Below are 27,744 nucleotides of genomic sequence, written 5' to 3' on the forward strand. Positions count from 1 at the left end.
CGTTGTATTTTTATCACGATCTGGTACTCCGCAACGTCACAGTTGCACTAGAGATTCTTTTTATGTTGAAGCCTAAGCATCTCTGGTACTCTCGTAACTGGTCCGCCCTCTGGTTCTCCTCTGTCCTAGTGTGCGCTTTTAACCAATAATACCTTAAATTCTGACATTCTTCTCTTGCTTTCACAATATTTTCTTTCACTTTTATCGCTAAGGGATAGGGTGAGTCTGATCGTGAGACAATCCGAAGGACGAACTGCGAGTGGCTAAGAACTGAGCTTGATTGGTTAGCCCGCCACGCACCCCGTTATCCTCGCCAATACCAGTAGCTCTGCTTCTGCACTGTAAGTTACCCAACTTGAGTTTTTAACAGTAGAGCAGAACGCTGCACCCACCTCATCCTCAACGTGGCTGCCGTCGGTGTAAATCGCCGATTCGGCAGCCACGGTATCAAGGTGGACTTGGACATCCTACGTCTACGACGGCTTTCCCCAAGGCAGGAGAAATGTACACCAAATCGATAAGAGATCTATCTAGGATCTGGTCCTCGACCACCCGACGGGAATGACCACTCTTTAGCGAATTAAGCTAGGTGACCTTAGGATCCTTCAGAATGTCGCCAATGATTAGCGAGAAGAGTAGAGATGCACACACGAAAACCGAACTGTGCGTCCGAGGGAAGTTAATTGATATCGCGAAGTAAGATTCGCTTATATAGCCTTTACAATGCTAGCTCAAATGCATAAAGACGGGGCAGTCAACCTGACATGAGTCCAGTTGATGATGTTTCTCGATGTTCTGGACGTAAGCGGTTAACATTATTGAAGAGGGCTATATCAATTCTTGAGGCCCTATGAGGGAGTGCTTAACGCGGGTAGCGGATGGTCGTGGAAGCCCGGGTTAGCTCTTTGGCTATTTTAAAAAGGTTGATATCGTTCTAGTTTATACACTAGCGGGATTTCAGTTTTCGTGTTTGCTGTTGAAATCACCAGCAATGAAGACGGCCGGATCTAGAGAGGTCAGGTTGATAGGCTGAGATTAGAATGGAACCTGTGAAGTATATTCTACACGCGGAGACTTTCAAGTTGGTGAGAGGTGGAAGAATATTTAGAGGTGAGCTTTTAGTAGCGAGTCCGTCAATGATTATACTCATCAGTCATATTATATATTAGTGTAATATGCCGCAACGTATGTATGTGATGTATGGTGTTAAAGCCTTTATAGAAACATTCAAAAGTTCGGGAGGCTGGAGGTCATTAAACCTGCGTGCGTGACGACTCGCAATGACCCTTGAGAACAACTTGTAGACATGGCTCAGAATTGAGAAGCATCTATAATTTTTCAGCAATCTATTATTACCGTTTTTAAGAACATCACCACCAAACATTTGTGGAGTCATGTGTTTATATAGGACGGTATTAAACATGTTCCTAAAGCGTTTCAAGACTAGTCGTCCACAAGTCTTCAGACGTGTCGAAGAACAGCCCGTATAACTCCTCGATCTCTCAACAGCTATGATTTGAACTATATAATGCTGCTTTCATCGGTCTTCAGTTTCGCCTGTTGTCTCTGTCCAAAAGACTCTGAACTCTGACTATTTAAAACTCTTGTTCCGATCTATTACATCCTCAATACATATTGTTTTGAAGTAAGTTAGATCAGTTTATTGTGCCGCCCTACAGCTGGACACATAAACAGATGATTGTATAATAATATCGCTCATCTACTCCATTAGTTTGAGACTCGGTCAGTGAATATTTTTTTAGTTCTATCGGTAAAATACTGTCACTACACTTGACCATATCGTCGCAGCACCACAGGTACAGGAAGCAATTTTTAAGTTCAGATTGAAAGTTTTCGAAATTTTGTATATTATTGTACAATAAATGGAAAACTGTGAAGATAAATAAATGACTATTACAACAATGTTTCATAAAGCTATGTAATTTAATAGAATTAGGATCGGTATAAATAAAAAAGAAAGATTAAAAGCTAGCGACATAATGTTAATATTTAGCAATTATTGTATTTATGTGGTTAAAGAAAGGTATTATTGCAAGGGATTGTATTAAATGATTATTAAATATTACATATATGTATGTGTGTGTGTGTGTGTGTGTGTGCGTGTGTGTGTGTGTAAGCACTGAATCGAGTTGTTTAATACAAAAAGGAAGTTGTAGTAGTTGAGTTCTGTTACATATACAACCTACGACTAATTAATTAGTTTTTTTTATATTTTGGCATTACGAACAGTATTCTTTTAAGTAGATAGTGAGATTTTACAAACAAGAGAGAAGAGAAGACATGAGATTTTACATCACAAGTACGATATTAAAATATTTTCAATACAATATATTATTTATTAACAACTGGTTTGGATGACTCCTCTGTGGGAGCGGCATTCGTTACTTACCCGCAAGGCCGCCAAATCGCTTCCAAAAATACAGACTTAAATTTTCTTGCTCGGTCTTTCAGGCCAAGCACCTCTCCACTTTTAAAGCCTGCTCGTAGGCCAATTTAACATCTACCCGAACGCATACACAATCATTCACACGGAGGAATCGGCTATCGTCGCACTACAGAATCAAATCGCCCCATCGTCACACAAATTCACACTTTGATACACGCATGCAAGTCTGCTACATTACACTTCACCTATGTCAAAAGCTGTACAGTTATTTTCGGTAACGAGGCAGGCGACTTGACAGCTAAAAGCGTCACTGTAATGCACTCTCCACCGGCGCATGTTTTAAAATGCAGGCTAGGTACAAGACCTCTGCTTAGGGTCGACAAACTATAGGACTTCTTTCGAACTCTCTGGTACGAACAAAGTGCGGGAACTCTTAAAAACATCTTTTCATCTCATGCGACTGTTAAGCGGGTGCAGGTACTGCAAGCAGTATCCGCACCGTTTTCAAATAATCGACAACGATGCTGGCCCATGTGACGGCTCCACAGTGCAAACTTTTCAGCACTTACATTGTTGCCAATTCGAATCCAAAATTTGTAACCACGTGACCTTTTGTGAAAACCTTGATATACCTCTGTTCGACTTACCGTACCTCCAAAAGAAAAAAATCTACGTTAGAATATTTTAATGACTTCCTGGCACATTATCTTAAACCTCAAGGTATTAAGTAACGTATTTAACGGTCTTAGGCAGCGACTTCAAATAAAATATAGAAACAATTAATGTGTAATTGAGTGAAAGTTTTAAGTTGTATTGTTTTTATTTATAAATCTTACCTATATAATATATAGGTAAGATTTATAAATAAATACTTATAAGAAAAATTGTAAGTAATTAGAAAAGGCTGCCGTGACACGCAGCAGGGAGAAGAAAGATCCGTATCAAATAGCGGCAAACCGTCTCGCTATTGTCAGCGCTGAGTAAAAGGGAAAAACATATTGTACGTAAAACATCCTAACGACACAAATTGGAATTATTAATAAAAAAACTACTGCTTTTAAAGCTTTTCGTGCCGTTGGTGCAGCGCCATTCATACCTACCAATGAACAAGTTTCTTTTTATTCGCCTCTGAACATTATTTTTTATAAACCAGTTGTTATTTATTATGTTTACCTTACAATTATAAATAACCAAATCTCTACTACACAATTACTATTTTTCTACAAAATTAGTAGTCTCTTTAGTTATTTTCGCCCAATATCTAACAGAAAAAAGTAGACAACAAAATAGAATGGTAAAATAAAGTTCTTTTATATATTTTACCGCCATTAAGTGGTACACTTTATGTTTACCGCCAACTCAAAAATTCGTTAAGCTCTAACGAATTACTGTACCTACCACCGGCGCCTTTCTTCTTAACTTTTGATTTTTTTTAGTGTTTTTTTAGGTTAGAAGGCAGTAATGCCCTAAAAAATTGAAAAAATGCAACCTTGGGCAGGTCCTTCTTAAAAAATCTCAACAATCAAATGACAGGTAAATTCTAGGTGTTTCTTTTTTTATTATTAACGAAAAAACTAAAAGAGCATATTTTGTTTCCATTTTGCAAGATATTTAATTCAAACCTTAGCGTCCAAAACCAGATCGTAGGCTTGCCAGCTGACCTGTTCGTTTTCTTCGAATTTCATCTCATTATTTTCGTTACATAATTGCTGTTAATGTAGTTTTATTTTTTTTTAAATTTTGCATCCGAACAAACAATATGTAAATATTAATTATTATATTTACACTCATCACATTATTCTGCTTAATTTCAAGTGTTTCCTATAATGTTTGCAATGTAATACTTAGCAAAACTCTTGTGTACCATAATGAAATGGACTTACATGACAGCTAGAGTGTTACGAAGCGTATTTTTCTCGATTTGAAAAAAAAAACAATAAGCTCGGTTTTATTTTACTCCTTTATGTCTTTCAAAACGGCAATAGTTGTTAGCGCAAAATGTCTTCACTGCGTTAACCCATAAACGAATAAATAATATAATTGACTAGAAATAAAAAAGTAGGGGTATAAATATATGAAGCCAGGAATTTTGCCTAGTTTATCACGCCATAAGGAAAGAATTCCTCCATAAGAACGGCGAAAGATACGGTAGATTTTTCATAAGAACTTTTCCTGCCAAAGGTACTGGCCACATGTTAATTAAATTTATAATAAACACTGCGTCCTATATTAAACTACTTGTTTCATTTAACATTGATTACATCATTTCTCAATTTCAAAAGCAATTTAAAGTTTATAGTAAAGTTGAAACTAAATTGCCTAACATGTTTTATTTACCATTTAAATTTTCTCAATTATTTTTCCAAATTTATCAATCCATTTCTAGAATAATCGACCGTTTTATGTTTTCATGACGTCAAAATACTATAATTTTTTAAGTCAAATATTTCTCCCAGATATTGAACATGAATCCCTTCAAAAATTAAAATTTTATAAATATTTGTTATTATGATAATACATATCTATATACTTCATTAAGGTTCAAGTTATTTTAGAGTAAAAATTATACTACTTAATACTATTATTTTTACACATCATTCACAATTATTATAAATAAATTTAAATTCAATTTTATTTTGCTGAACGTTGTACCGGGTTGCCTTCTAGCCTGCCCAAGGTAAAAGAAAACAGCGTACTCGGCAACAGAAGAAATATATATTTCTATATAAAGGGTAGAAGGTCTGGTTTTATTTTGCACCGCAGGTCGGTACTCCCCTGATGGTGGTGGTAAGCAGCCGCACGATCTCCCTGGACTGCTCAGGCGGCAACAGGTCGAAACGAGGAGCACCAGTAGTTGATAGGATATGTTCATGCCGGTGCAAGGGTGTGAGACGATATAAAGATTGTGGCGTGATTTTAAAGATGCTCCGAAAATGAAGTTGAAGAACCATGACAAGAATTTATAACATAAATTCGAATTAACCCCGGCGTGTGATACGGCACATAGCTGGTGAACGCAACCGATACAAAGAATGTGCGTCGGTGCGTGAGACGTCACCTAACTAGCGAACGTGACTGAAGCCAGGGTCCTTTTCCCGGGCAATGGATCTAAACTCCTGTTGTAGTGTGACATGAAGCTGGTGCGCGGGCGGGAGCACGCTTCCACGTCCCCACGCCACTTGAGATGTACCGTCCCCGCCAAATGTTCAAATATTTTTTACTGTATTGTATTTTATGTTTCTCACGTTTAAATTTTTTTGTTAAAATTTAAATTTTGACATATGGGACGATAAGATGCAGCGTTACAACGTTTTTTAGAACTATATCAAAGTAAGAACAACTTTTATCGATATTAAATGCTAAGGAAGTTATGGAAATTTGTTTATTGAATTGTGTTAATTTTTCAGAAAATTATCTAATACTAAGAGTTAGCACGAGTTTATTTTATTCGTGTTATCTTCAAAGAAAAATTTCTTTATAACGTGAAAGAGGTAAACGTCAACTGCGTGTAATTAAATTTCTATTTCTCTACAACGTTTTATAATGCCGTACTGCGGGCGGACTGCGGTGAAAATGTATTTGAACTCGTTTATAGTTTTAGAGGGGCAGAGCATGATTTTTTGTTTGAGAAACAAATTTATAAGCAACAGATCCGCAGCGCAGCTGTCGTCATTATTATAAAACTATCCTAGACCATCTGATATCCATACTTTGATAACTGCAATCACATTTATAATCAGTTTTAAATATATGTTATTAGAAACACAGAAAGAAGGTTTTGTGTTCATTAAATACATTGAACGAGTATTTTTAGCTCAGGCCTGCTTTTAACCTTCTTTACTGGTGATGGTAGAAACAGACACAGAGAAAGTGTTTATTTTGTTCTCCAGTTAAGTTATTTATACAGTAATTAACTCTAATTGCAGGGATGAAAACAAAATGTACGCCTTGTATTCGTGTTAAGCTATCGTTGAACGCGCTTCTTTTAATTGATCACGCTCCTATAACCTTTCTTTATAAACTGTAACCACGTAAGGCGTTGACCCAGTTGAACGCTGTGTTAAAAATATCCCTTATATTTTAAAACTATTAACTCCTATTATTAATAACTCAATAAAAGAACTAACAGTTTTAGCATATATATATATATATATATATATATATATATATATATATATATATATATATATATATATTTATATTTATATGTATATAAGATTTAGTTAGTTACTTTCATTCTTAAATCAAATATTTACAAATATAAGACGAATGTTTAGGTACGAATCGGTGTCAAATACTATCGCGCGTATGTTTTTTCTGTGTGAAATCCCTTTACATTATTGATGCAGTAAAGCGAAGTAATAATGGAAATACCTTTCCAGTTACGTGAATTTATTGCACAAGGAAATTCATTTTTATTATGTTCGGGATCTCTGTATAAGATCGATCCAGGAATAAGCAAATCCAGACGAACGAAAATGATCGACATAGCCAATCGTATTGGCAAGTGGCAGTGCGCCAAGGCAGCCGTGAGCCTTAAAGTATTTTAGAGACGAGACCCGACTGGATCGTCAAGCTCGGCGTAGAACATCCATCCAAAGTGGACAGACTCGGATTTAGCCCTCTTATGACGGCCTCTTTCAACTAAAAGCTATGAGTGTTACAATCGCGCCCTTATCTGATTTATTGTATAACCAACATCTACAAAATCAAGAATCAAAAAGAAGAGTCTATGAAAACTTAAACAGAGCAGTGGAATAAAACATTCCCAAGCTTTATTATAACTTAAAAAACCTATACACAAACACAAGTTTAGAGAGATTACATGGGAGTATATTGTAATACCGTACACACATGATAATAATACACGTAATACGAGTTGGTCAACTTCTGCACTGTATATCAGGCAGACCTGCTGGCATTGGCGTAATCGACAGGGTACAAGGCTGGCGGGTGGGCGCAATCTTGCGCTATATTGAGCGATTCACGGTCCGCCCTCGAGATCGTTGCAGGATCAGACGGGATGTCTGATCCCGCAACTATCTCAGATCAACGATCTCTAAGGTAAGGTGATGTAGGGTAAAAGGAGACCAGTACACAAAAGATGCTCTATCATTCGTCAAGCGACAGCTTAGGCTTGACACGCTTGGTGAATGGTATACAAGGTATGTGGAAGGTAAGACGGCTTCGGTGACGCGGATGTTTTTCCCGAATGTCGTCTCAGCCTATATGTCGCGTGCTTCGCCGGTTGGAGCTGGATACAATTTTGGCCCAAATGTTCAAGAGCATGGTAGATTCGCTGAGTACCTGCATAAGTTTAAACTGAAGGAAAGTCCCTAGTGCACCTGTGACCTTTGCGATGGACCAGACCGCGGCACACCTGATCATGAGCAAGCCGGATATGGCGCGTTACCAAGTGAATGCCAGATTCGGTTACAGAAAAGAGTAGCGGAGGGCCACCCCGTTCTCTGAATATTGCAGAAAGGTGATAAGTAAAGCTATAAAAGACAACAAAACACAACAATAGTCGGAAAAGTGAAAGAAAAATCTGTGATAATGAAATAGGCAATTAAAATTGTGATATAGATATAAACTGTAATAATAACACGTTAATTATACAGATATACAAAATATTAAAATTATAATTTTAAAAAAGCACTCCAGCAAATGATGAAGGAAAAGAGATGATGTATGAATGGTAATGTTAGATTAAGAAAAGAAAGATTATTAGAGGGAAAGGAGCGGAACGTGTGAAAATATAGAGAAGAATACGGAGAGGAGAAATAAATTTAGAAAGTGAATAAACTGTTTGGAAAGTTTTCCTGCGTAGTTTAAGTTTAATCTTAGTGTTAACCTTATGAGCATCACTACTTTGTTTAAATTTATGAATGTCTAATATACATAGATTGGATTGACATATATCAACTACGTCTTTAGTTCTCATATTATTGATTGCGCGAATATTTATCTTTCATCGTTAGTTTTGTACTGATATTAGTAGCAATATCTCATACAAGTAACCAAAGGACATAAATCGGTGAATATAACTAAAATAGACTGATCTTATCAATATTCACTTTGTATTTTATAAATTATTTTTTTGGGATTGAAGAAAACAGCCCAATTTATAAAACATCTTTAATTTTATAATATATTTCAACATTTAATTTTGTACTATTAATGTTGGTATTCAGATATCACATAACACGCATAATTTTTGTATCTTAAATTCGAACAATTCTGATTTCATAATAAATATTTTGTTTAAAGTAATATTCCATTGTTTTATTTTCTATTATTAATGTCGGGATTCAGGTAGCCAGTCAGGGTTGTTTTATCATATTTCAAAATATATAATTCGAGGCACCTTCGAGAATATCATACTAATTCAAAGTTATTTCGCACAGAGATGCCTCACAACCATGGATCTTACATCTCTCGGAGTGGGCTCCTGCGTCGGCACTGGGATGTACTTGGTGGCTGGCATGGTTGCCCAAAAGTATGCTGGTCCAGGTGTTGCTCTTAGCTTCATCATCGCTGCTGTAGCTAGTATATTTTCTGGTAAGTATATATGAACTTTTAACGGCGCACATAACAATGATTTCAAATAATATAAAAATACGCAATCATGCGTCGATAATTCTTGGTAATGACATTCGTCGCCTAGACTCTAGCATTTTCGGAAAAAAAATATCCCCAAAGAGTTTCCCTGGGGCAATGTAATGTTTTTTGTTTCTTTTTGAGGGTTGCAGGTTCTAAAGTCCAATATTGACAGTTTTGCTTGTTGTCGTGGCTGTTGATGCGCAAAAGAGCCTCGTTGCTCCAATAAATGGGGCTTACTGGGCGAAAATCTTCCATCGTCTTTCAGTTCTTGAACAATTTCATTTTTAAAATTCTGGTTTGAAACGTGAGATCCTTTTTTAAAATGTCATAAATGATTGTTCTTGGAAGTTCCAGTTCGACTGCAAATCATTATTCCACGGAGGTCCAAAATAAAAATATGAAATAAAACTAACAGAGTGATAACTTTATTAGTTAATTAATTGCATTAACAAAGGTTGCTTAAAATTCCTTTTCTATTTTGTATACTGCAAGACTAGCAATGATGTGATTTTATTCTCAATTTACTTATTTATGGCACATAACACATCTTTGATTATATCGAATAAAACGAATATATAAATAATATGTCAAATACTTTGATAGGTTTAATTTACTTTATTGGTTGTATGGAAATGAGTTTTTTTTACTATATTCGTTGAGAGTTTTCCATTTTTCTCCACTTAAGAATCATCCTCGTGGCTTAAAGGTATTATGAAAATAAGGTGAGCCAAATCGAAAGAGTCATTTTTGAGATATGCACTGTTTAACATATTCGGTAATTCATCTTTATATTTTTGGAAATGGTTAGCTGCATCGTTTTATTATTGATTCGACTATTATTTACTGTAAGTTATTTTTACATTAGGGCCAAAAAACGAGCTGTAACTGTAGAAAATTGGAAAAGCTTCTTAAGTAAAGTTTTTGTGTTTAAGCCGGGAATAGAATGTCTGTCATTTTAAAGAAAGTAGTTCATTCATATATATATATATATATATATATATGAATGTGTGTGTGTGTGTGTGTGTGTGTATATATATATAAAATTAAATAATATAGACAATTATTTACACTTATATTTATTATCTTATTATTATTATATATTGAAAAAAAAACAACAGTACTCTCTTGCCGCGAGATACAATGATATCAAAGACCGATATACCGTATAAGGCTAGGGAAAAACTTCCTTCGAATTTTGTGCCAAAACACTGAGCTTTTTGTCAAATAATTTATTTTCAAATGGTTTAAAATTAGTTTATTAGGTTATTTTCAATTTTCCAGGTGCGTTGTGGCTACTGATATATCGATTTAGATCTATTTTTTAAAAAAGTGGCATCCATTTAATCTATAATTAGACAATAGACCGATGTCCAACTTACTGATACCGTGTTAGGTCCATAAAGGTGTAGTATTCACGACATGCGTTTTTATTTACTGAAATAGTATTTAAATGTACACAAATGTATACAAATTAAATAATAAAATTTTAACAAGTATGTGCGACAAATGACAACTAGCTCGAAATAAAAGTTTCGAAAGATTTTTATTAAATGTAACCTTTATACTGTCATCAAAACCAGCAAGATACAAATGGTACAGCCAAAGAGATTTTATTATTTTATGAAATCACCACTTCATCTGAAGGTCCCTGGATACTAGAGAGCTGGACATAGGCCTTCCCCATAGACTTTCGATAATTGATTGGATAGGGACCGGAATCCCGCTCCTCCCGACGACAAGGTCAACTATCTACCTTGTAGGTCGATCTCTTATACTGCGCTTGCCGGTTCGCCGTATTCGCTCCAGAATCTTAAGGCTCATTTAAGTTAATTGTCTGTGAAACACAGTTTGCCTTTCCACTCTTTATCTGTGTTCAATATTGATCAAATGTATATTGTCATAGACAAATAATATATCAATTACTTTCAAATTACTTTAAAACGGAATCTGTTGATAGATATAATGCATCAGGTTGCGGTGTTACAAGATCGGATGTGTTTAATATAACTTTTGAATAGCTTTAATGTGGGTTTTTAATATTCTCGAACTTTCACACGGTATCGCAAGCTTTTTTTTTGATTGTCTGTGTTTTAAACTGAACCGTTCGAGTTAATAAGAGACTTACGAATAGATTCGTTCACCTAGCTACGGAAATCGGTCGGTTACACTCTCAGGCGTTGTTCCTGTGTTGTTTTTGTTGCAAATATCTTGGCCATAAACCAAGTTATTCTAAGCAATTCTGAATAATTTATTTGCTCATACCAGCGGTGCATGAGATTGATTAGTTAACAGTAATTACTTGCATGTTATTTTGCTTCTAAGGGAGCAGTCATAACAGGTGCTAAATATCCTTGCTTCGAACTGTTTTATTACAATCCGAAAACACTTACCATATGTTACTAATGCTCTAATAAACTTATGAGTGGTGATGAAGCAACGGAAGATTGACGTATCGATTCTCTTGTAGTAACCTACACTCAATATTTAATTCTAAATATAATATACTTGGTTACGCTTAGCGTGTTTGGAAATTAAAAAAAATGATGACATGTGTACGCTAAAAAGTATTGCTGGAAGATACAAAAATAAGTGGTACAAAACATTTAGTTTATTTTTGGCAAGCCTTGTAATTTTCTTAATGTTTGTGTGATAAATACTTTGTACATAAATGACGAAAAAACTCGATTTCTTAAGCGAAGTAAGAGTTTTGCCACCATTGTTATTGCTTTTTGCAAAGATCAATCTTATTATTAATATAGGTTAGACGTTTGGAGTAATTTTATTGGTTTTATTCGTAGGGGTGTGCTACGCCGAGTTCGGTGTTCGTGTTCCCAACACCACGGGTTCGGCGTACATGTACTCTTACGTGACAGTTGGCGAGTTCCTGGCTTTCATTATCGGCTGGAATATGGTCCTCGAGTATTTGGTAAGCTATAATGTTTGCCTGTTAAAATTGCCCTTCATTGAAAGGTTATCTTCTAACATAACCGTTTTATTTGAAAACTATTAATTTAATGTTATGTTTGAATGTTATGATATTAGCAAATTAGCTGGTGTTAAATAGTAAGCATCTACAACCGACCATCTCTAACTCAGGACAAGGATTAATAAATTCAGTTATAAAAGGCACATTAGCTAGTGATAACACTTTGCTAATGTGACCTATTATCTCATATTTCACACGTCGGTCTAGCCAGTTTATTGTGTTGGTGGAGTCTGCGGTGTAATGCTTTGTTAAGATCTATTATTTACCATCAGAAAGAGGGCAAAATATCATTTTATTTTCTGAAGTAATGTGTAGAAACTGTCTCAATATATATCTCATTCTTTGAAACTAAGATTTCATTAAAATAATTCAAATAGTAATGAACATATTTTTTTTCTTTTGACATTCTATTGACATTTGCGTCATTTATCATTTAATAAGAAATTTAAACTAAAAGTTCATATTATACTTATTAAGGCTCTACTTCATTTTTTTACCATATTTATGTTTATTACTAGCAAAAAAAATGATGTTGATCTTTCGTAATCGTCTCGTATGTGAATTTTTTAAAATGGGTGTGTCTAGCGTAGAAATTTGAAACATTTTAAAGAATTACTCCAAAAAATGAAAAAACGCAAGTAGTAAATAAAATTATAACAAGTTGTCTCACAATTTTTCTTAATTTTTTAATTATTTTAATAAATTTTTTCCATACAAATACATTACGACTTTTAAATGTTTATTTTGTATATGTAGAGGTGAATTATGTTGTATATTCAAATACACTACCGAAACAAATGTTTTTATCTGTTAGTAAACAGTAAATTCGTTACAGATTGGTACAAGCGCATGTGCCCGTGCTTTGAGTGCTTGTTTTGACTCTCTTTGCGATGGCGCTATTGAGCGTTCGACAGCGAAAAATGTCGGAACTATTTTCGGTAAGTAAAGTTTTTACTAACCCCGAACATATAGTACATTAATTTGATGTCACTGAAATCTTTACTATTTTTTTATTTTGTATTATAAGTCTGTGGGCATATTATCATTCAATGATTTTTCTAAATATTCCACGAGTTTCAGAACTTTTAGAATATTGATTGTAGCTTAAAATATTGCCTTGTTGAAATTTTAGTTTTACTTACTGAGCTTATTATAGCTTAGTTTTTTTGATATCCCAGTGTAGTAAGCTTTACTTCAACATGTATGCTGTGAATCATATATTAATGTTGTTAGTCAGTGAAACGTGGTAACTCAATTTGGGTCTTATTGGCAATTACTTGTATGGAGTCGATTCTAGACGAAACACGATTCTAGCAGAGGGCTATGTTCGTGTTTTCTCACGAGATAGAATCATCATAAATGGGGAGATCCATTTATAACCGAAAGTAACCGTCGTAACCAAGCATGTTAAAAAATCGAAGTGGTAATGGACAAGTCACACACCGCGCGCAACATAACGCTGGGCTCTTGTGTTTCTGGAGTGAACGTCGCAAACCGACAAGAGCAGGGTACGACATTTACCTTCAAGTTAGATAGTCGACTGTGTTGTGTGGTCGTCGAAAGGAGCAATATGCAGACCCCTTCCAACCGGTTATTAGAGAACCAAAAGGGAAGGTGTATGTCTAGCTGTGGACGTCTTACATATAAAGTGATGATGATATATTAGGTAAAAAAAAATCTTTTCGCAAATAGTATGTACAAACTAATAATGATATCTCTACGGCTTTTTTTTATTTTATCTTGTTGGTTTTGACGACATTGTAAAGATTACATTTAAAAAAAGAAACAATTTAGTGAAATTTTGTTTCAAGGTATTATTCATTTGTAATTCTTTTTTTGAAGATTTAAGCAATTCGATACATTTTAAGATTTTACTTCAAAAAATGCGTTTGGTTTATTAACTTATTTATGGAGAGCTTGTAACAGTAGCATCAAGTTTGTGTAAGCGTTTTCAATCCGGGAATTTTAATGTCAATGATGCGCCTCATTCTATTCGTGCAGTTACGGATAAAATGGACGCCATTTTGAAAAAAAGGGAGCAAGATTGGCATTAGTTACGACGCAGCTGAAGAATCGATAATTAATCACAATATAGTGTTGACCCATTCGAAAAAATTGGGTAGATAAAAGTGTACAATTAGTACATAAGTGCTCACAGAAAGAAACTTATTGAACTGTGTGCATTGTTTTGTGATTCTTTATATATAACTGAGTCGTCTTCGAAGAGATTGATAATCGGCGAGGAAAAGTGGATCGCGTACTACGAGAACATGCAAAATAGGTCGTCGTCTCTACCAACGACCGCATAATAATAATTAGAAGGAGGTGTAATCTTTCATCGTGATAACGCGAGACCACACATATCTTTAGTCACTAAGCAAAAATTAAGATAGTCTGGCAAGATTTTATCCGCCATATAACGCTAACCTCCAGATTTCGAACTGTTTCGGTCTCCTCAGAATTTTTTATACCAAAACATCTTTACACGTTTTTTTATTAGAAATTTTAAAAATTTATACAGCAACAACATGAAGTCACAAAAGATCGCAAAAGTTATCGAACAAAGTGACAGCTCTATAGTCTTACAGTTAAATTTAAATAAACTTTGAAAAATATGTGTCGAGTTTTCATACAAAATACGAAGAAATCTTTTCACCAACCTATTTAATATTCATCGTAATCTTATGATTATATCACGATACAAAAGAATACAAATATGTAGAGAAAATGCTTACTAGACACAAATGATACTAAGAAAATATACGTATTCTCTACTTCAATATATTGCATTCAACATTCTTGATATAAGAATGAATAGACTCAAACGTTTCAATTCAATACTCAAACTGAAAATAAACGGTGATATTATAAGACGTGAATACTTTATTCCGTGTTTACCTATATTTACTTTTGTTTGCTAAAGAGAACCAATGGCAGATTTTATCGTACCTTAAATTTAGATTAACTTTTACAATTATATAAAACTGTTTTTTATATCTGTCTACATGATTACGTATTGTAAAAATAACAGAAATGTATTTGAAAGCCGTGCGTTTTCGTGCTTTTTTACATTATCACATAGCCTTTTTAGAGTGAGCTATACAACAACATACAAAATCAGAAATTCAAGACAGAATAGAAGAAATAATTAGTGCGTAATTTGTAAACTGCAAGTCTTACGTCATCTTTTTAAAATACGCGATATGGTTCAGGTGCTAAGATGAAGACATCTTCAGAGATAAAATCTTTTGTCTGCGGACGGGATTTCTCCGAATTATCGCCCTCGCTGTTTTGGTCGCATTTTTCATTAAAACATTACGTGAATGGCCAGATCTTTTTCTGTCACAAACAGAGGAGGTTTAATCGTACCTATCTCGGCACACAAACACTTGACAAATACAATTCTTCATACCCTTAGTATTAGGGTATGAAGAATTGTATTTGGCAACATACCTACTATTTTACGTAAAGCAATCACAGCGAAACGAATCGCTGTGATGATTGTTCTTTATCACCTCACTCCTTCTATTCTTCACTCATTTTAATAACATAAAATATTTTACAATACATTGGCGCGAAAATAAGAAAACTCAATGAACAATAATATAAAAATAAGCGATTCCAAATTCAAAGTAATATTTTTTTTAAGTTTAACTACAACAGTATCTAGGACCGGACCGGACTAAATACTATTTAAATAACTACTATCAGTTAGTATAAATAAAAAAAAAATAATAAGTCAACAAGGTATCAAAACGTAATATAATTTTTTTTAACTTAGTTACGATCTTTGATGATACGTTTAATTTTTAACTGGAGATAAGACCATAGATAAATAATATTACACATATGGTTGAATTCAAAGTTTTTAGTTAAGTATTTATTTCTTAACAAAGCTGTATTAAAACTGATAACTTTACTGTTATTTTTTATTTAAATCGGATTTACGATAGAGTTTTCGAAGTTTTATATTCTGTGATAACGTGTACAGTTATGTGCGAAAAGAGGGTCTTCTTGACGAGAGTATAAGAATAACCTTAGTAATAGTTCATTTTACGATCGCGTACGATTCCTCGTAAGTACTTACTTGACATCAAGTGGAAACTTGTAAGTTTTAATCTAAACAAACGCTGGTCTAACATCACGCAAATATTACGTTTATTTTAATTTATTACAATGTATGTAATTTTTTTACATTTATTACTGACTAGTTTATACAAACACCTACACATGCATAATAAATAACTAATAAAATTATGAAATTGAAATTCCGCCTTTCAAGTTTTCACAACACCACTGTACAGTTATTTAAGGCAAAAATTTATTGATCGCGGACAGCAAAATTAGTAGACGTGGCTAGATGTGTATTTGAGAACTTTAGCTAAAAACTTAATAACAAATTATCTACATTTCCTTTAAAAGTACAAGTACAATATTACAATACATAACACCTTTATCGACTTATTTTTTTCATCAAACGTTTATTATTATAAGTAGAAAATAATCTAAAAAGCCAAACAGCCCTTAAGTAATTTTATAATAAAATACTTAAACAAATAATTAAAATATTATTTCTAAACTAAATGTACTTATGAATTTTCCGCTACGGTGCACTCTTGCCTTTGAGATTAGTTCCACCTGACCTACGTGTCCGAAATGACATTGAAATCTCACCCGACTGAACACGACGTGTTTGATAATTAAAAATTATGCGTAAAAGTTCAGGTGCAGAAATTCATTAAATCAATTGCGGGTTAATTTATAGGTCAATTCATCTTTACGAATATAATGTTAATGTAAAGATAATTACATATTACAACATTTAAAATCTTTTAACATAAACACTGGATTAATGCTTGTAAAGATATTGTGTAATTATTATTTTTTCTACTTTATGTATATTATGCATGAAACTTACTTTACAGGAAAACCCCCGGATTTCTTAGCTTTCGGAATAACTCTGTTAATGACGATGATCTTGGTTGCGGGCGTAAAGAAATCGCTTTTCTTCAATAACGTACTTAATGCTATTAACCTAAGCATATGGGTGTTTATTGTTACGGCAGGAGTTTTCTACATCGATGTGACTAACTGGACTGAACATAAGGGATTTTTACCCTACGGTTGGAGTGGTGTAAGTAATTAACCCAATGTATATTAAATGCCTCATATAATTTTTTTACCGACTAAACTCGTATTAATTTGCACCATACCTGCAACTTAATTACTTAATTTTAGTATTGTTCGGTGCGTTCCTTAGATTTTTTTAAACGGCAATGTTATTTTAGTGGATATCCAACATTGTTTTCATATTATTTACCAAAATAACTAGATACAGATTAATACTTCTACTCAAAATGCACGAACAATATTAACTTCCCGATCCTTTGACACTTGTTATCCACTAATCTTTTAATACCTTCACCTTTTGTACTGTAATGATGTTATTACATTACATCTAAAAAGATTACTCCGCTCAAGGTAAGTTAAAATTTTCTGATGTTATGTACATCTTTATGAATAATTTACATATCTTATTTAGGTGTTCAGTGGCGCAGCGACTTGTTTCTATGCATTTATCGGATTTGACATCATTGCTACAACTGGAGAAGAAGCTAATAATCCGAAAAGATCCATCCCTTTGGCGATAGTACTCAGTCTTGGCATCATCTTACTCGCATATGTTAGCACTTCCATCATACTGACTTTAATAGGTTTGTTAAATAATTTTATATTTTTGTTATTTATTTTGCTTCAGCATGTATTTTTACCGATAAAACAATACTAATAACATTTTCTGGTATATGAGTGATTATCGAAGGTTTTCTAAACATAATAAAAATAACTTAACAAATAGAGTTCTCTTGGAGTCATAATACAAAACGAATCAAGTACTACTACACATTAGTCAATGTTAGGGTTAATGAACAACAAGAGCACAAAACAACAAAAGCACTAACAAGTCCAGTTTTCTTTTTTACTTGTTTTACTATCTTTTCTGCAATCTACTGGCGTCGTGTTTAAAAACACACCTGTGGCTTCCCTGTGCTCTCCGTATCTGCACAAGTAGGTCGCTACAGTATGAATCAAATTATAGTTGCTCTCAACTACAAACAGGGGAGTTTAAATATAATACTAGTTTGCAGTATTTTTTTATTGTAAACATCGTCATATTTTTATAATAATAGGGTTATTCGCTCCATGTTTTGGAGTTACGTGAAATTTTAACATTATTTATTTTCATTCACAATTTTAGCTGTACTTGTTATTGTATTAATAATGGAAAATCGGATATATTATTTATTTTAAATTAAAAATTTGTGTGTATTGTACATATAGTCAAACACGGTATTCTAATTAACACGATCAACGAAAATAAAAACTATTTGTAGTCTGGACCGAACAAGACATTTGTTAATTTAAACATAAATCGTTCGGTTGCTAGTCGTAGAAACTTCACCCATATATACAGTTAGATAGCAAAATTTTAGGTTTTATGCAACCTGAACCAAACGCTTTTGTAATTTCATATTTTAATTTATACTAAATAACCGTATAAAAATTTCCCTGCCGTAGAAAACAGCAGCTATCCAGAGTTTTCACGTCGAAGTTTTAAATATCGTTATGTCTTCCACTGAAACTTTAAATCTCTTAGCAGAGCCACTTTCAGACTTTATTTGCTATGAGCAATGGCGAATACATTTTTAAAGCGTAGCGAAACTTTTAACGTATTTAATGGTATTCCTAGAGTATAATCACCTAAAGCGTAGTGCGAGAACACTTAGCATATTAACACGTGTATTTTGCTATTTAGTGCCCTATGACAGAGTAAACACGGATTCTGCGCTCGTGCAAATGTTTGCCTATGTCGACGCGCCGACATGCAAGTACATTGTGGCTTTGGGTGCTCTGGCTGGCCTTACCGTCTCCATGTTCGGTTCTATGTTTCCGATGCCACGTGTCGTCTATGCCATGGCTCAAGACGGGCTTATTTTCAAGTTAGTATACTATTTTATAGTATTTGTTATTGACTTACTGTTTTTAACCTGTGTGTTGCAATTTATTATAATAAATGTAACTATTTCTCTACCAATATCTTACAGAGGCTCACTTTCGCTTAGTTATTTTTAAGTGGTAAAAAATTTTGGCGTGTGTTTTAGACAACTGGGCGTTGTTTCGGAAAAGACTGGCTCACCATCCTTTGCTACTATTTGTGGAGGCATATGTGCTGCATTGGTATCACTCGTGGTACAGCTAGAGGTTCTAGTAGAAATGATGAGTATTGGTAAGTTAACATTTTATTCAATAAAACATTTTAGTTTGTTTTATTTTTTCAAGTGTTGTTAGAGGAAATTTTGCGTTGTAATTACGCTAAAAGCTATGGAAAGTAGCAGCTTGCCGACATTTATTGCATGACTTATTTAAAGAATGAAAATGATTTATAACAGACAACTTGACATGGCAGCAGATGATATTTATAATTTTGTGAAAAAGGGCTCGAACACAATTATTACGAACACTAAAAATGTTTGGATAAATGATATACGCCGCGAGGGTATGACTAGTAGATGCTTAATTTATGATAGGCTATGATATCAAGAAAATATATGCACTAAATCGATTGAAATAAATATTTCATGTCTATACATTTAAGGTAGCTGAATATAACCACCGTAAAACCAGTCATAGTCGCGAAATTATTATTTTCTAGCCTTGGTAATTTTTCCGTACTAAACATTGTTCAAAGTTAAGCCGTTTTTAACACAACATCATTTTCAGATAAATGATTCTTTTCATTTTGCTATCATTATTACAATGTTCACACAAAAATATTTGTGATATAGTCGCCATGAACTACTTATTGCAAGCTTACTACTCTGTCGTTTTATATGATATGATTAAATAACAATCTTATATAACATCATTGTACTTACGTTGTATGTTAAATTCAACATCTGTTTAGTGAAAATTGCTATCATAGTAGATATCCTTTACGGATCAAAACTTGTTAAGTCGTTAGAGATATTTTGCTGTGGTACTGTGGTGTTAAGTGGGAGTCACAAATTGTCTCCTTTAGTTGTTGAAAGCAAAAGTAACACACAGCTACGATTCCGTACAAGTAACGTTGGCAAACTGTAAAGCGTTTACTAGTAATACAATATCTAAATTTAAAATTTCTATGAATCAAATCAGTTAACATTTATAAGTAATCATTAGCGTTTATTACTACAATTTAATACAAAAGAAATAAGTTTATAGTAAAATGTTAATGATCCTTCCATATTTAAGCTTTAGATTTAAAATATCTCTCTCTCTATACCGTTTGACTAAGAAACTTAAAATTTGGAAGAAATATACCTTTAGCCAGTGGTGGTTAACTAGAAATGATTTTATGAAATTCCTCTCTCAAGGGGAGTGGAGAGGAGTTCCTCAAATAACTACATACTTTCAATCCATAGCTCCTAAACATATAAAACTTGGCTGAAAAAGTTTTCATGATAAAATTTACCAAATATGGATATTATGATTACAAGCAAAGCGGGAGGTGAATAGCTACAATGTTGTAAATATATTGCCGCGTCAGCACGATATACATTTGCAACAAGTTCAAAATAGCTTTTGGAAATGTTTATGAGAAACATCCTAACACTTGCAAGTGCGCAAATTTGTGCCCAAAAAGTAAGCATGATGGGCATCGAAAAATTTGGTTAATTTTATTATGAATACAAACAACCAAAACCGCAAAGGTCGAGTCTGCGTCTTATAATTTTTTTTGAAATAAATATTAGATAAAAATAAAATAATTCAAATGACAACATATTCGCCCAAGCGCATGAACGAAAACGAATGCCCACAAACAAACGGATACGTCGCAAGCGCTTGAAACAAATTAACTTGGATTTGCAACAAAAAACTGATACTTGTTGGACTGTAAACAAGACGCTTGCAAACAAAGTTACAAAACCATAACTATAGGCTTGAATTTGTGACAGCTTCTTCAGGTTTCAATAGAGTGTGGCCGGGGCTAATAATTTGCTATTACATGAATGAAAATGTAACTTAATTTCAAACTTTTCACTTTTCCCAATATTCTCAGGGACTCTTCTAGCTTATACCCTTGTATCGACATGCGTGCTCGTTCTCCGTTACCAACCTCACTCTACAAACTTGATCGAGCTCCTGCCACAAAGCCTTCGCACTCCCGTCGACCCTGTAGCCGGTACCTCATCACAAAGAGAAACTAATTTTGCCGTAAGTATTATACATTTTATTTACCACAATTATTTACGGTTTTATATTTTAATTAGATGCTTTCTGATTATCTAAACGTAATCATCATTAAATAGTACGAAAATTTTAAATGTTTAAAAAAAAACAAATATAACGTATAAAGTTTGTTACAGGTGACTTCCCAAACTCAAATAATGCCACCAAGTCAACGCGTGATGGTGCGTCGTGTCAGCCGAAGGTAAAAAAAATTGTTGACTCCTATGCTAAGCGAGCTTGCGATCTCTGTATGCCCAGCGAACGGCCGGCCGAACTCTTCCCATCAATGTTGTTTTTATTAAGACCAAAGTACTAGATATAGTGATTAGCTAAGCGCTTTAGTATGTTCACAGTTCTCCGGACTCCGATGACACAATAGCAGGCGATGACAGCGAAGAATATGGCCGTGATGATACTTTCTTAATGAATCCCCATGCCGAGAACAAGTTTTATGGTATGTGTGCTGTCGCTATTTTTTTGTGCTACTATTAGTATTATTAGTAGGTATTAGTACCTGCATTATAAATTTGCTGCAATATCTTTATAATTATACAAGTAATAAACTTTATTTTCCTTGTTTCCCTTGCTCCTTGTCTCGCGTTCGACAGTTCATTTTGAACTTTACGCGTTTTACAGTTGACTCGTCGCATATTAAATAGGTTATAGGAAAAAAATATTAGCATTTTATATTAAATTTTGAAACATTATTCCAAAGTTTATAAACATTTTTTTAACACTTGTTATACATATAACGTATGACAACGAACTAACTACATAGGTATTGTAAATACCGTGGGTACGTTGTAGATGGAGGCTTTGTTTAGTGACTGTTGCCATTTTATAGATGATGGTAATCAAGAAGATTCGGCAAATAGATTTTGACAGTTCTCTATTGATGTTAACTTTAAGAAACAGATATAAATGTAAAGGCGCAAGATCAGAGCTATATATCGGATGCACAATCATCTCCCAGCCAAATTATCTTAATTTTTACTAAGTGGCTACTTATGTGTGTAATCAAGCATAATTATGATGAAAAATCATATTTCTCCTATTGATTGATTCTGTCCGTTTCCTTTAACTTCTTGTTTTAACCTCATTAGGTACTGGCAGTGAGATCGATAGCGATGGTTCTGTCCGGCGGTAAAAGCTTTGAAGGATGGCCTTAGAATTTATCTGTATGGTGGTATTTATTCTATCACCTTATTGCGAATTAATCCCGGTTTTGCTGAACTCTGTGGAATTTGGCCAATCTCTGAACATTTTTCGTACGTTCTCGTCGCACGTGATCTACTTTTTGTCACGAGTCATCAATCTCTTCAAAAATGGATAGGTTCATTTAAGTTTCAATAATGAATCGCAAATAAGTACACGGTTCTTTAAGTTTCTTTAGTGGGCCCGTGTGGTGATACAAATATCGTTTTTTTTTATAAACTTTTCTTGATTGCAAATAATTTAATCAAATTTGTTCTACTCTTACTAAACTTGTTGTTGTTGTTGTCTTTTTGAAAGAAATATTAAAAATATATAGAGTTTCTTTAACAGATTCAATGAAAAACAAATAAAAATAGCTCTCAAAATTTTACTTACTAACTTTTTTTTTGGAATTTAACCTTTTAAATTAAAATCAGGCAGATACTTTCAGCTAGAGAAATTTTATTACAAGTTTAAACATACTTATACGAAAAGAGTTTTTCCTAAACCTAATATTTTGTCGTTTAACATATACATTACAAGAACTAATGCGCATAATTTATGATCGTTAAATTAATTTCTTTTATTAAGTTCACTGTTGATCTGAAATAGGCTAATATAATTTATTTTACCTATTATAATAAGGTAGGTTAATAATTTCTAACATTACAAAATCTATCAAAGCAATTTTTATATTTTTTTCGACTTTACTAATGCTGTTATAACATGTTCATATTCAATGGAATCAGGCGTTACCTCGCGGAAGTCCATCCTAAGTAAGAAAGGACCAATATTTAGCCACTTCCGCACATGCAGTGGTAGTCGTGCAATAAAATGCACCGCCCGCCAGCCCGCTGATAAATGCGTATGCGGCAAACAATGCGAATCACACAACCGCCACCGCCAAATCACTCAACACGTGTTTCACCCCTCCACGGGGCATCTTCAGGAGTTATGTTGCACCGATTAGTGCCAAACACAAAGTCTCATATTCATAATGATATGAAATAATAAAAATGTTCATATTAGTTGTTTGTAAACGTGTAGGGGCCGTTCCTGGAGGTTCATCTATTGGTTCAACACGTTGTGGTCGTTTCTTTGATGCCATCTACAGACAGCTGCACGTTATGTCGTATCTTTGTCCCGGTATTCTTCCCTGGGTTGACTGCGGGCCCGCTACGGAAGCTAGTGGTAAGTAAAATAGAAAATATAACTTTGTGTTTATTTCCATATAAAACAGTAAAAAGAGATTAGTTTTAAATGTACATGAAATATTAATAATAATTAAAACAGTCAATAGTATTATTGACGTTGATAATTTAGTATAATATTTAGGGACGACAAAAACATTGATTAACATTTTTTTATATTTTTAACTTTTAATTCATGTGTAAAACATAAGAATCAATTAGTATACATATTGCGTTAACTGTCGTGCAAACAGCTATGTAAAATTTCATTTTATTTCAGGTATGTTCGTAATCAAGTCGGTGGGCGTGCTGTATGTGTTTGTTATTATTTTTGACCTGTTCGCGGCTTATGGAAGTCCCAGTACCTCTACTTTTACGACTGTCGTCATGGTTTTGTTGTTTCTGGGTATTATAACGATCTTATTGCTGATCTCGAGGAAACCACAAAATCGGTAAGTTGCGATTAAAAAAATAAATAAATATAGGAAGTGTTATGAAAGTTGTACAAAAATATGTTTAATGTGATTTTAATTAAAATTCATTTTCGAATCATTTTGTCTATAAAAAATTATCTAAAAACCAATTCTAGCCCGTCTAGTAAAATTTACGACATACATTTTGAGTTATTAGTACATGAGAAAATTACTACGGTTTTTTTTAGATCTTCTCTGGTTTACCATGCGCCTTGTTTGCCGTTTGTCCCCGGGGTGGCCATAATTACCAATATTTATCTGATCCTCAACCTCTCCGTCTTGACTTTGGTGCGTTTTACTATTTGGATGTCTTTAGGTGAGATTTTCAAGTTATTAATTATAGTAACAATTATTTCATTTTTAATATGTATATATTATAATTGTTCTTTTCATTATGTTTAGGATTGATTATGTACTTTAAATACGGCATCAAAAACTCGACTTTGGAGACTAACTTTCTCGCTCCACCGGCAACTACACCGCCTCAGCAGAATCCCCTGGATCGTACCACTTTACCTCCGCCCAGCGCAAGCCAACCCGTGCCTATTGGAGATCGTAACATTTTTGAGGGAGATGGTAACAACAGAATGTTTGGTTCTTACGAGTAAGTTGTTTTCATGTTTAAGAATAATTTTAGTTTCTTCTATTAGTACAGCTTTCAACAGCCCCGTTTAATCTCATAACTGATAGACTAGAAATATCAATATCAATAGTTATTAAGAATATATATATATATATATATATATATATATATATATATATATATATATATATATATATATATATATATATATATATATATATATAGTTATTATTTGTATTAAGAAGTAACCATTTACAGATATTCGGACCCGGTGCTAACTTGGCACGTGACTGATTTGGAACCGTTACCGTCTAGTAGCCGCGGCACTTCTATGAAACAAGTAGAGTCGCGGTAAGTTATGTACTAGGTTCTACTGAATTGTATGTAATAAACTAAAATATTACTTAATGATGTAAAAGACGAATAACGTATATATCTTATCTCTTTCTAGCTATAACGCTAAAACTAATAGCACCTCTTCCCATACTTCAAGCCGTCCCCCGTGGGCTTGCCCTGATTCGATGTTTGGTAACTGGGAAGACTAGAGCGTCACACAATGTATGTAGGGTCATCATAGCCTAAAGATTCAGCGTTAAACACTTTCCACAATATTTATTCATTTAAATTTTCCATTGCTCCGCTGATTATCTTCTATTACGAGCTAATGTATTCTTATAAATTATTCAACAGTTTATTTTTACTTTTCCACCTATCGCACTAGAAGGTGAGACAACAATTTATTGTAATAATGATATTAGTATTCATAATTTTTCAAGATTTTATAACATTATCTTGCTTATCTTTTCGCTGTATACATTTGTTCAGAATTTATATTTTATGTAGCAGAAACTCAAATTTATTTAAACTTCATTCTGTCTAATTAAAAATACAACTTAGGAATCAAACACGAATATTCATGCAGGTAGCAATAACTATTTTGGATTTATTAAACCTAAAAGCTTATCTAAACATATCAAATCAGTTTTACCTTTAAATTTAATTTTTCGTAAATTGAAACATTTCCTTTCAAACAGTTTTTAAGTTTTTAATGCTACAATATAAGATGCTACAGCATAAATACGTCTCGTAAGATTTCTGTCATTAGCTGACTCGTGTTTTGTTAATTTATTTGTAATGATTTGCTAAATATAATGTTATTTAACACCGAAAATTTAAAAGCTAAAGTAATCTAATGTTGATACAGAATTTCATATAATTTTTGATTGCTTTATATGAAATTACAATATATTATTTTGTGTGAAATCAAGTACAATGTTATAATTTAACAATTAATTCACAAACTCTAATTTAACAATCCATGTTAAATTAGAGATTGTGAATATATATTAAATTTACACTTTGTCGAACAATAACGAATTCTTTTAAAATATCTGTGAAATAAGTTACAACTGTCCGGAATAAATTCATAATTTATCGGTATCATTGTAAGAAATTCTCATGAATGTGATATTTTAAGTAACACTATACTATTCTTATCTATATTAATGCTAAAATCTTTAAGCTGTGTCGGTTTATATTAGATAAGCGAACATTCATTATTGGAACTTACCTAATATATTAATACTGTTTATTTATAAAGTATTAAAAAGGCTAATTGCCTATTGTTGAAATAAGAATATAAGATTTTCATTTTAATTTTTTTTTCTATTTTGGCATTAAATCCCTTTTAGGTCTATCTGCGTCTCGGAACACATCACAACGGACATAGAAGCTGGGCGATAAATACTTAACGCAATTTATATACGAACCCCTGATAAATTAAGTTATGCTATTAAATAAAGATAACATTTATGATTCAAAGACAACATGCGACCGCCGTAAACACATTGCACATCCACCTATATAACTTAATGGCCGTTCTAAACTTCTTCGTTCTGGTACACTGTCAGTACAAGCCTTTAATAAAATTACATTTAATCCGCCAGACATATATTTTCCACTTTTGATGCCATATTTTCATTTCTTACATCCACACTAAGGATACTACCGAATCTCGCAAGATAGACTTAATTAATAATTTATAATTTCTTTTTATTTTCGTTCATCAATATTTATTATAATTATTTTAGTTAATTGTTTTTTGTTATTTCATCAAAAATTGTTTATATTTTAAAACAACACGTAGCTTTTCAAGAAATGTGTATTTTTCATTAAGTCATCATGTTTAAGTTACATTTATTAGTACCTTGATTTGATAATAAAAAAAGTTATTGTTGTTTATTTTTAAGGAAGTATGTGTAGGGTCAAATTGAAAAATGATTATACTAGAATTGGATTTATAAACAAAAAAACAACTTTACAATATTAACGCTATTAAAATTGTTAAAGGCGTAGGTAGCAGCTTTCTCGGTGACTAAAAGGTTCGAATTTTTAAAAAAAAATAAGATATGTGTTTCGGCTTAAAAAAGGAAAATAAGGGTTTTATATAAATGTTAAAATAATGTTATTAAAACAAATTTAGAACATTACCTATACTTATTGACTATCTTTATGCACGGTTTCTAATAAGTTCCACATATTTATTTGTTAAAACTTGCAGGGAAATCTATAACTATTTTAGACAGGTCTAGTATATAACCATAACTTTAATTACATTTGATCTCATTTGATTTTTAAGATATTTGTCAGCATAGTTAGCTACGTGGTGTTCTTAATTTTTGTTGACTAAGATTTCTACTACTTAGCCGTAATTTAATTAAAAAGTTAATGTTCAGGTATTTAATCACTCTATTAATTGTAAGAGAAAAATAAATTATGTTTAATTTTGTGAATTACGTTCTGACATTGAAAAAAATTATTGTTAAAAATATACAAAATTATGTTTCTTTTAATTTTTAGTGCTTCAATGAAAATTTTAGGAAAATAATAATTTCTACAAATATTCTGACTGTGAAAGGTTTAATTTTGAAGAATTTTAACCCGTATATCGTATTAAGATTAGTGATTGGCGTCATCGCCATATGTAATCAATAAGTGTAATTGCGCTAATCTCTATAATGGTCTATGCCGTATTCGCATGA

The 27,744-nt window shown here is 33.1% G+C and overlaps 1 protein-coding gene across 1 annotated transcript in view; it reads left to right on the forward strand.

Moving 5' to 3' along the window:
* Positions 1-26,532, forward strand: part of LOC137920409 (solute carrier family 7 member 14) — a 40,992-nt gene extending 14,460 nt beyond the window's left edge. Inside the window, exons 4-19 of the mRNA XM_068763755.1 lie at positions 8,815-8,968; positions 11,809-11,936; positions 12,832-12,934; positions 16,922-17,130; positions 17,539-17,710; positions 18,811-18,994; positions 19,157-19,281; positions 21,094-21,294; positions 21,393-21,465; positions 21,617-21,717; positions 23,505-23,648; positions 23,928-24,099; positions 24,309-24,436; positions 24,523-24,724; positions 24,962-25,054; positions 26,395-26,532. Coding sequence (XP_068619856.1) covers positions 8,815-8,968; positions 11,809-11,936; positions 12,832-12,934; positions 16,922-17,130; positions 17,539-17,710; positions 18,811-18,994; positions 19,157-19,281; positions 21,094-21,294; positions 21,393-21,465; positions 21,617-21,717; positions 23,505-23,648; positions 23,928-24,099; positions 24,309-24,436; positions 24,523-24,724; positions 24,962-25,054; positions 26,395-26,446 — 2,241 coding nt within the window. The 3' untranslated portion in view covers positions 26,447-26,532. The remainder of the gene's footprint in view (positions 1-8,814; positions 8,969-11,808; positions 11,937-12,831; positions 12,935-16,921; positions 17,131-17,538; positions 17,711-18,810; positions 18,995-19,156; positions 19,282-21,093; positions 21,295-21,392; positions 21,466-21,616; positions 21,718-23,504; positions 23,649-23,927; positions 24,100-24,308; positions 24,437-24,522; positions 24,725-24,961; positions 25,055-26,394) is intronic.
* The last annotated feature ends 1,212 nt before the right edge of the window (positions 26,533-27,744 follow it).

This window comes from Battus philenor, unplaced genomic scaffold (assembly GCF_028537555.1).
Source record: "Battus philenor isolate CCGP_79_NKW_IND1 unplaced genomic scaffold, ilBatPhil1.0.hap1 SCAF_1, whole genome shotgun sequence".
NCBI classification, from domain to species: Eukaryota; Metazoa; Arthropoda; class Insecta; order Lepidoptera; family Papilionidae; genus Battus; species Battus philenor.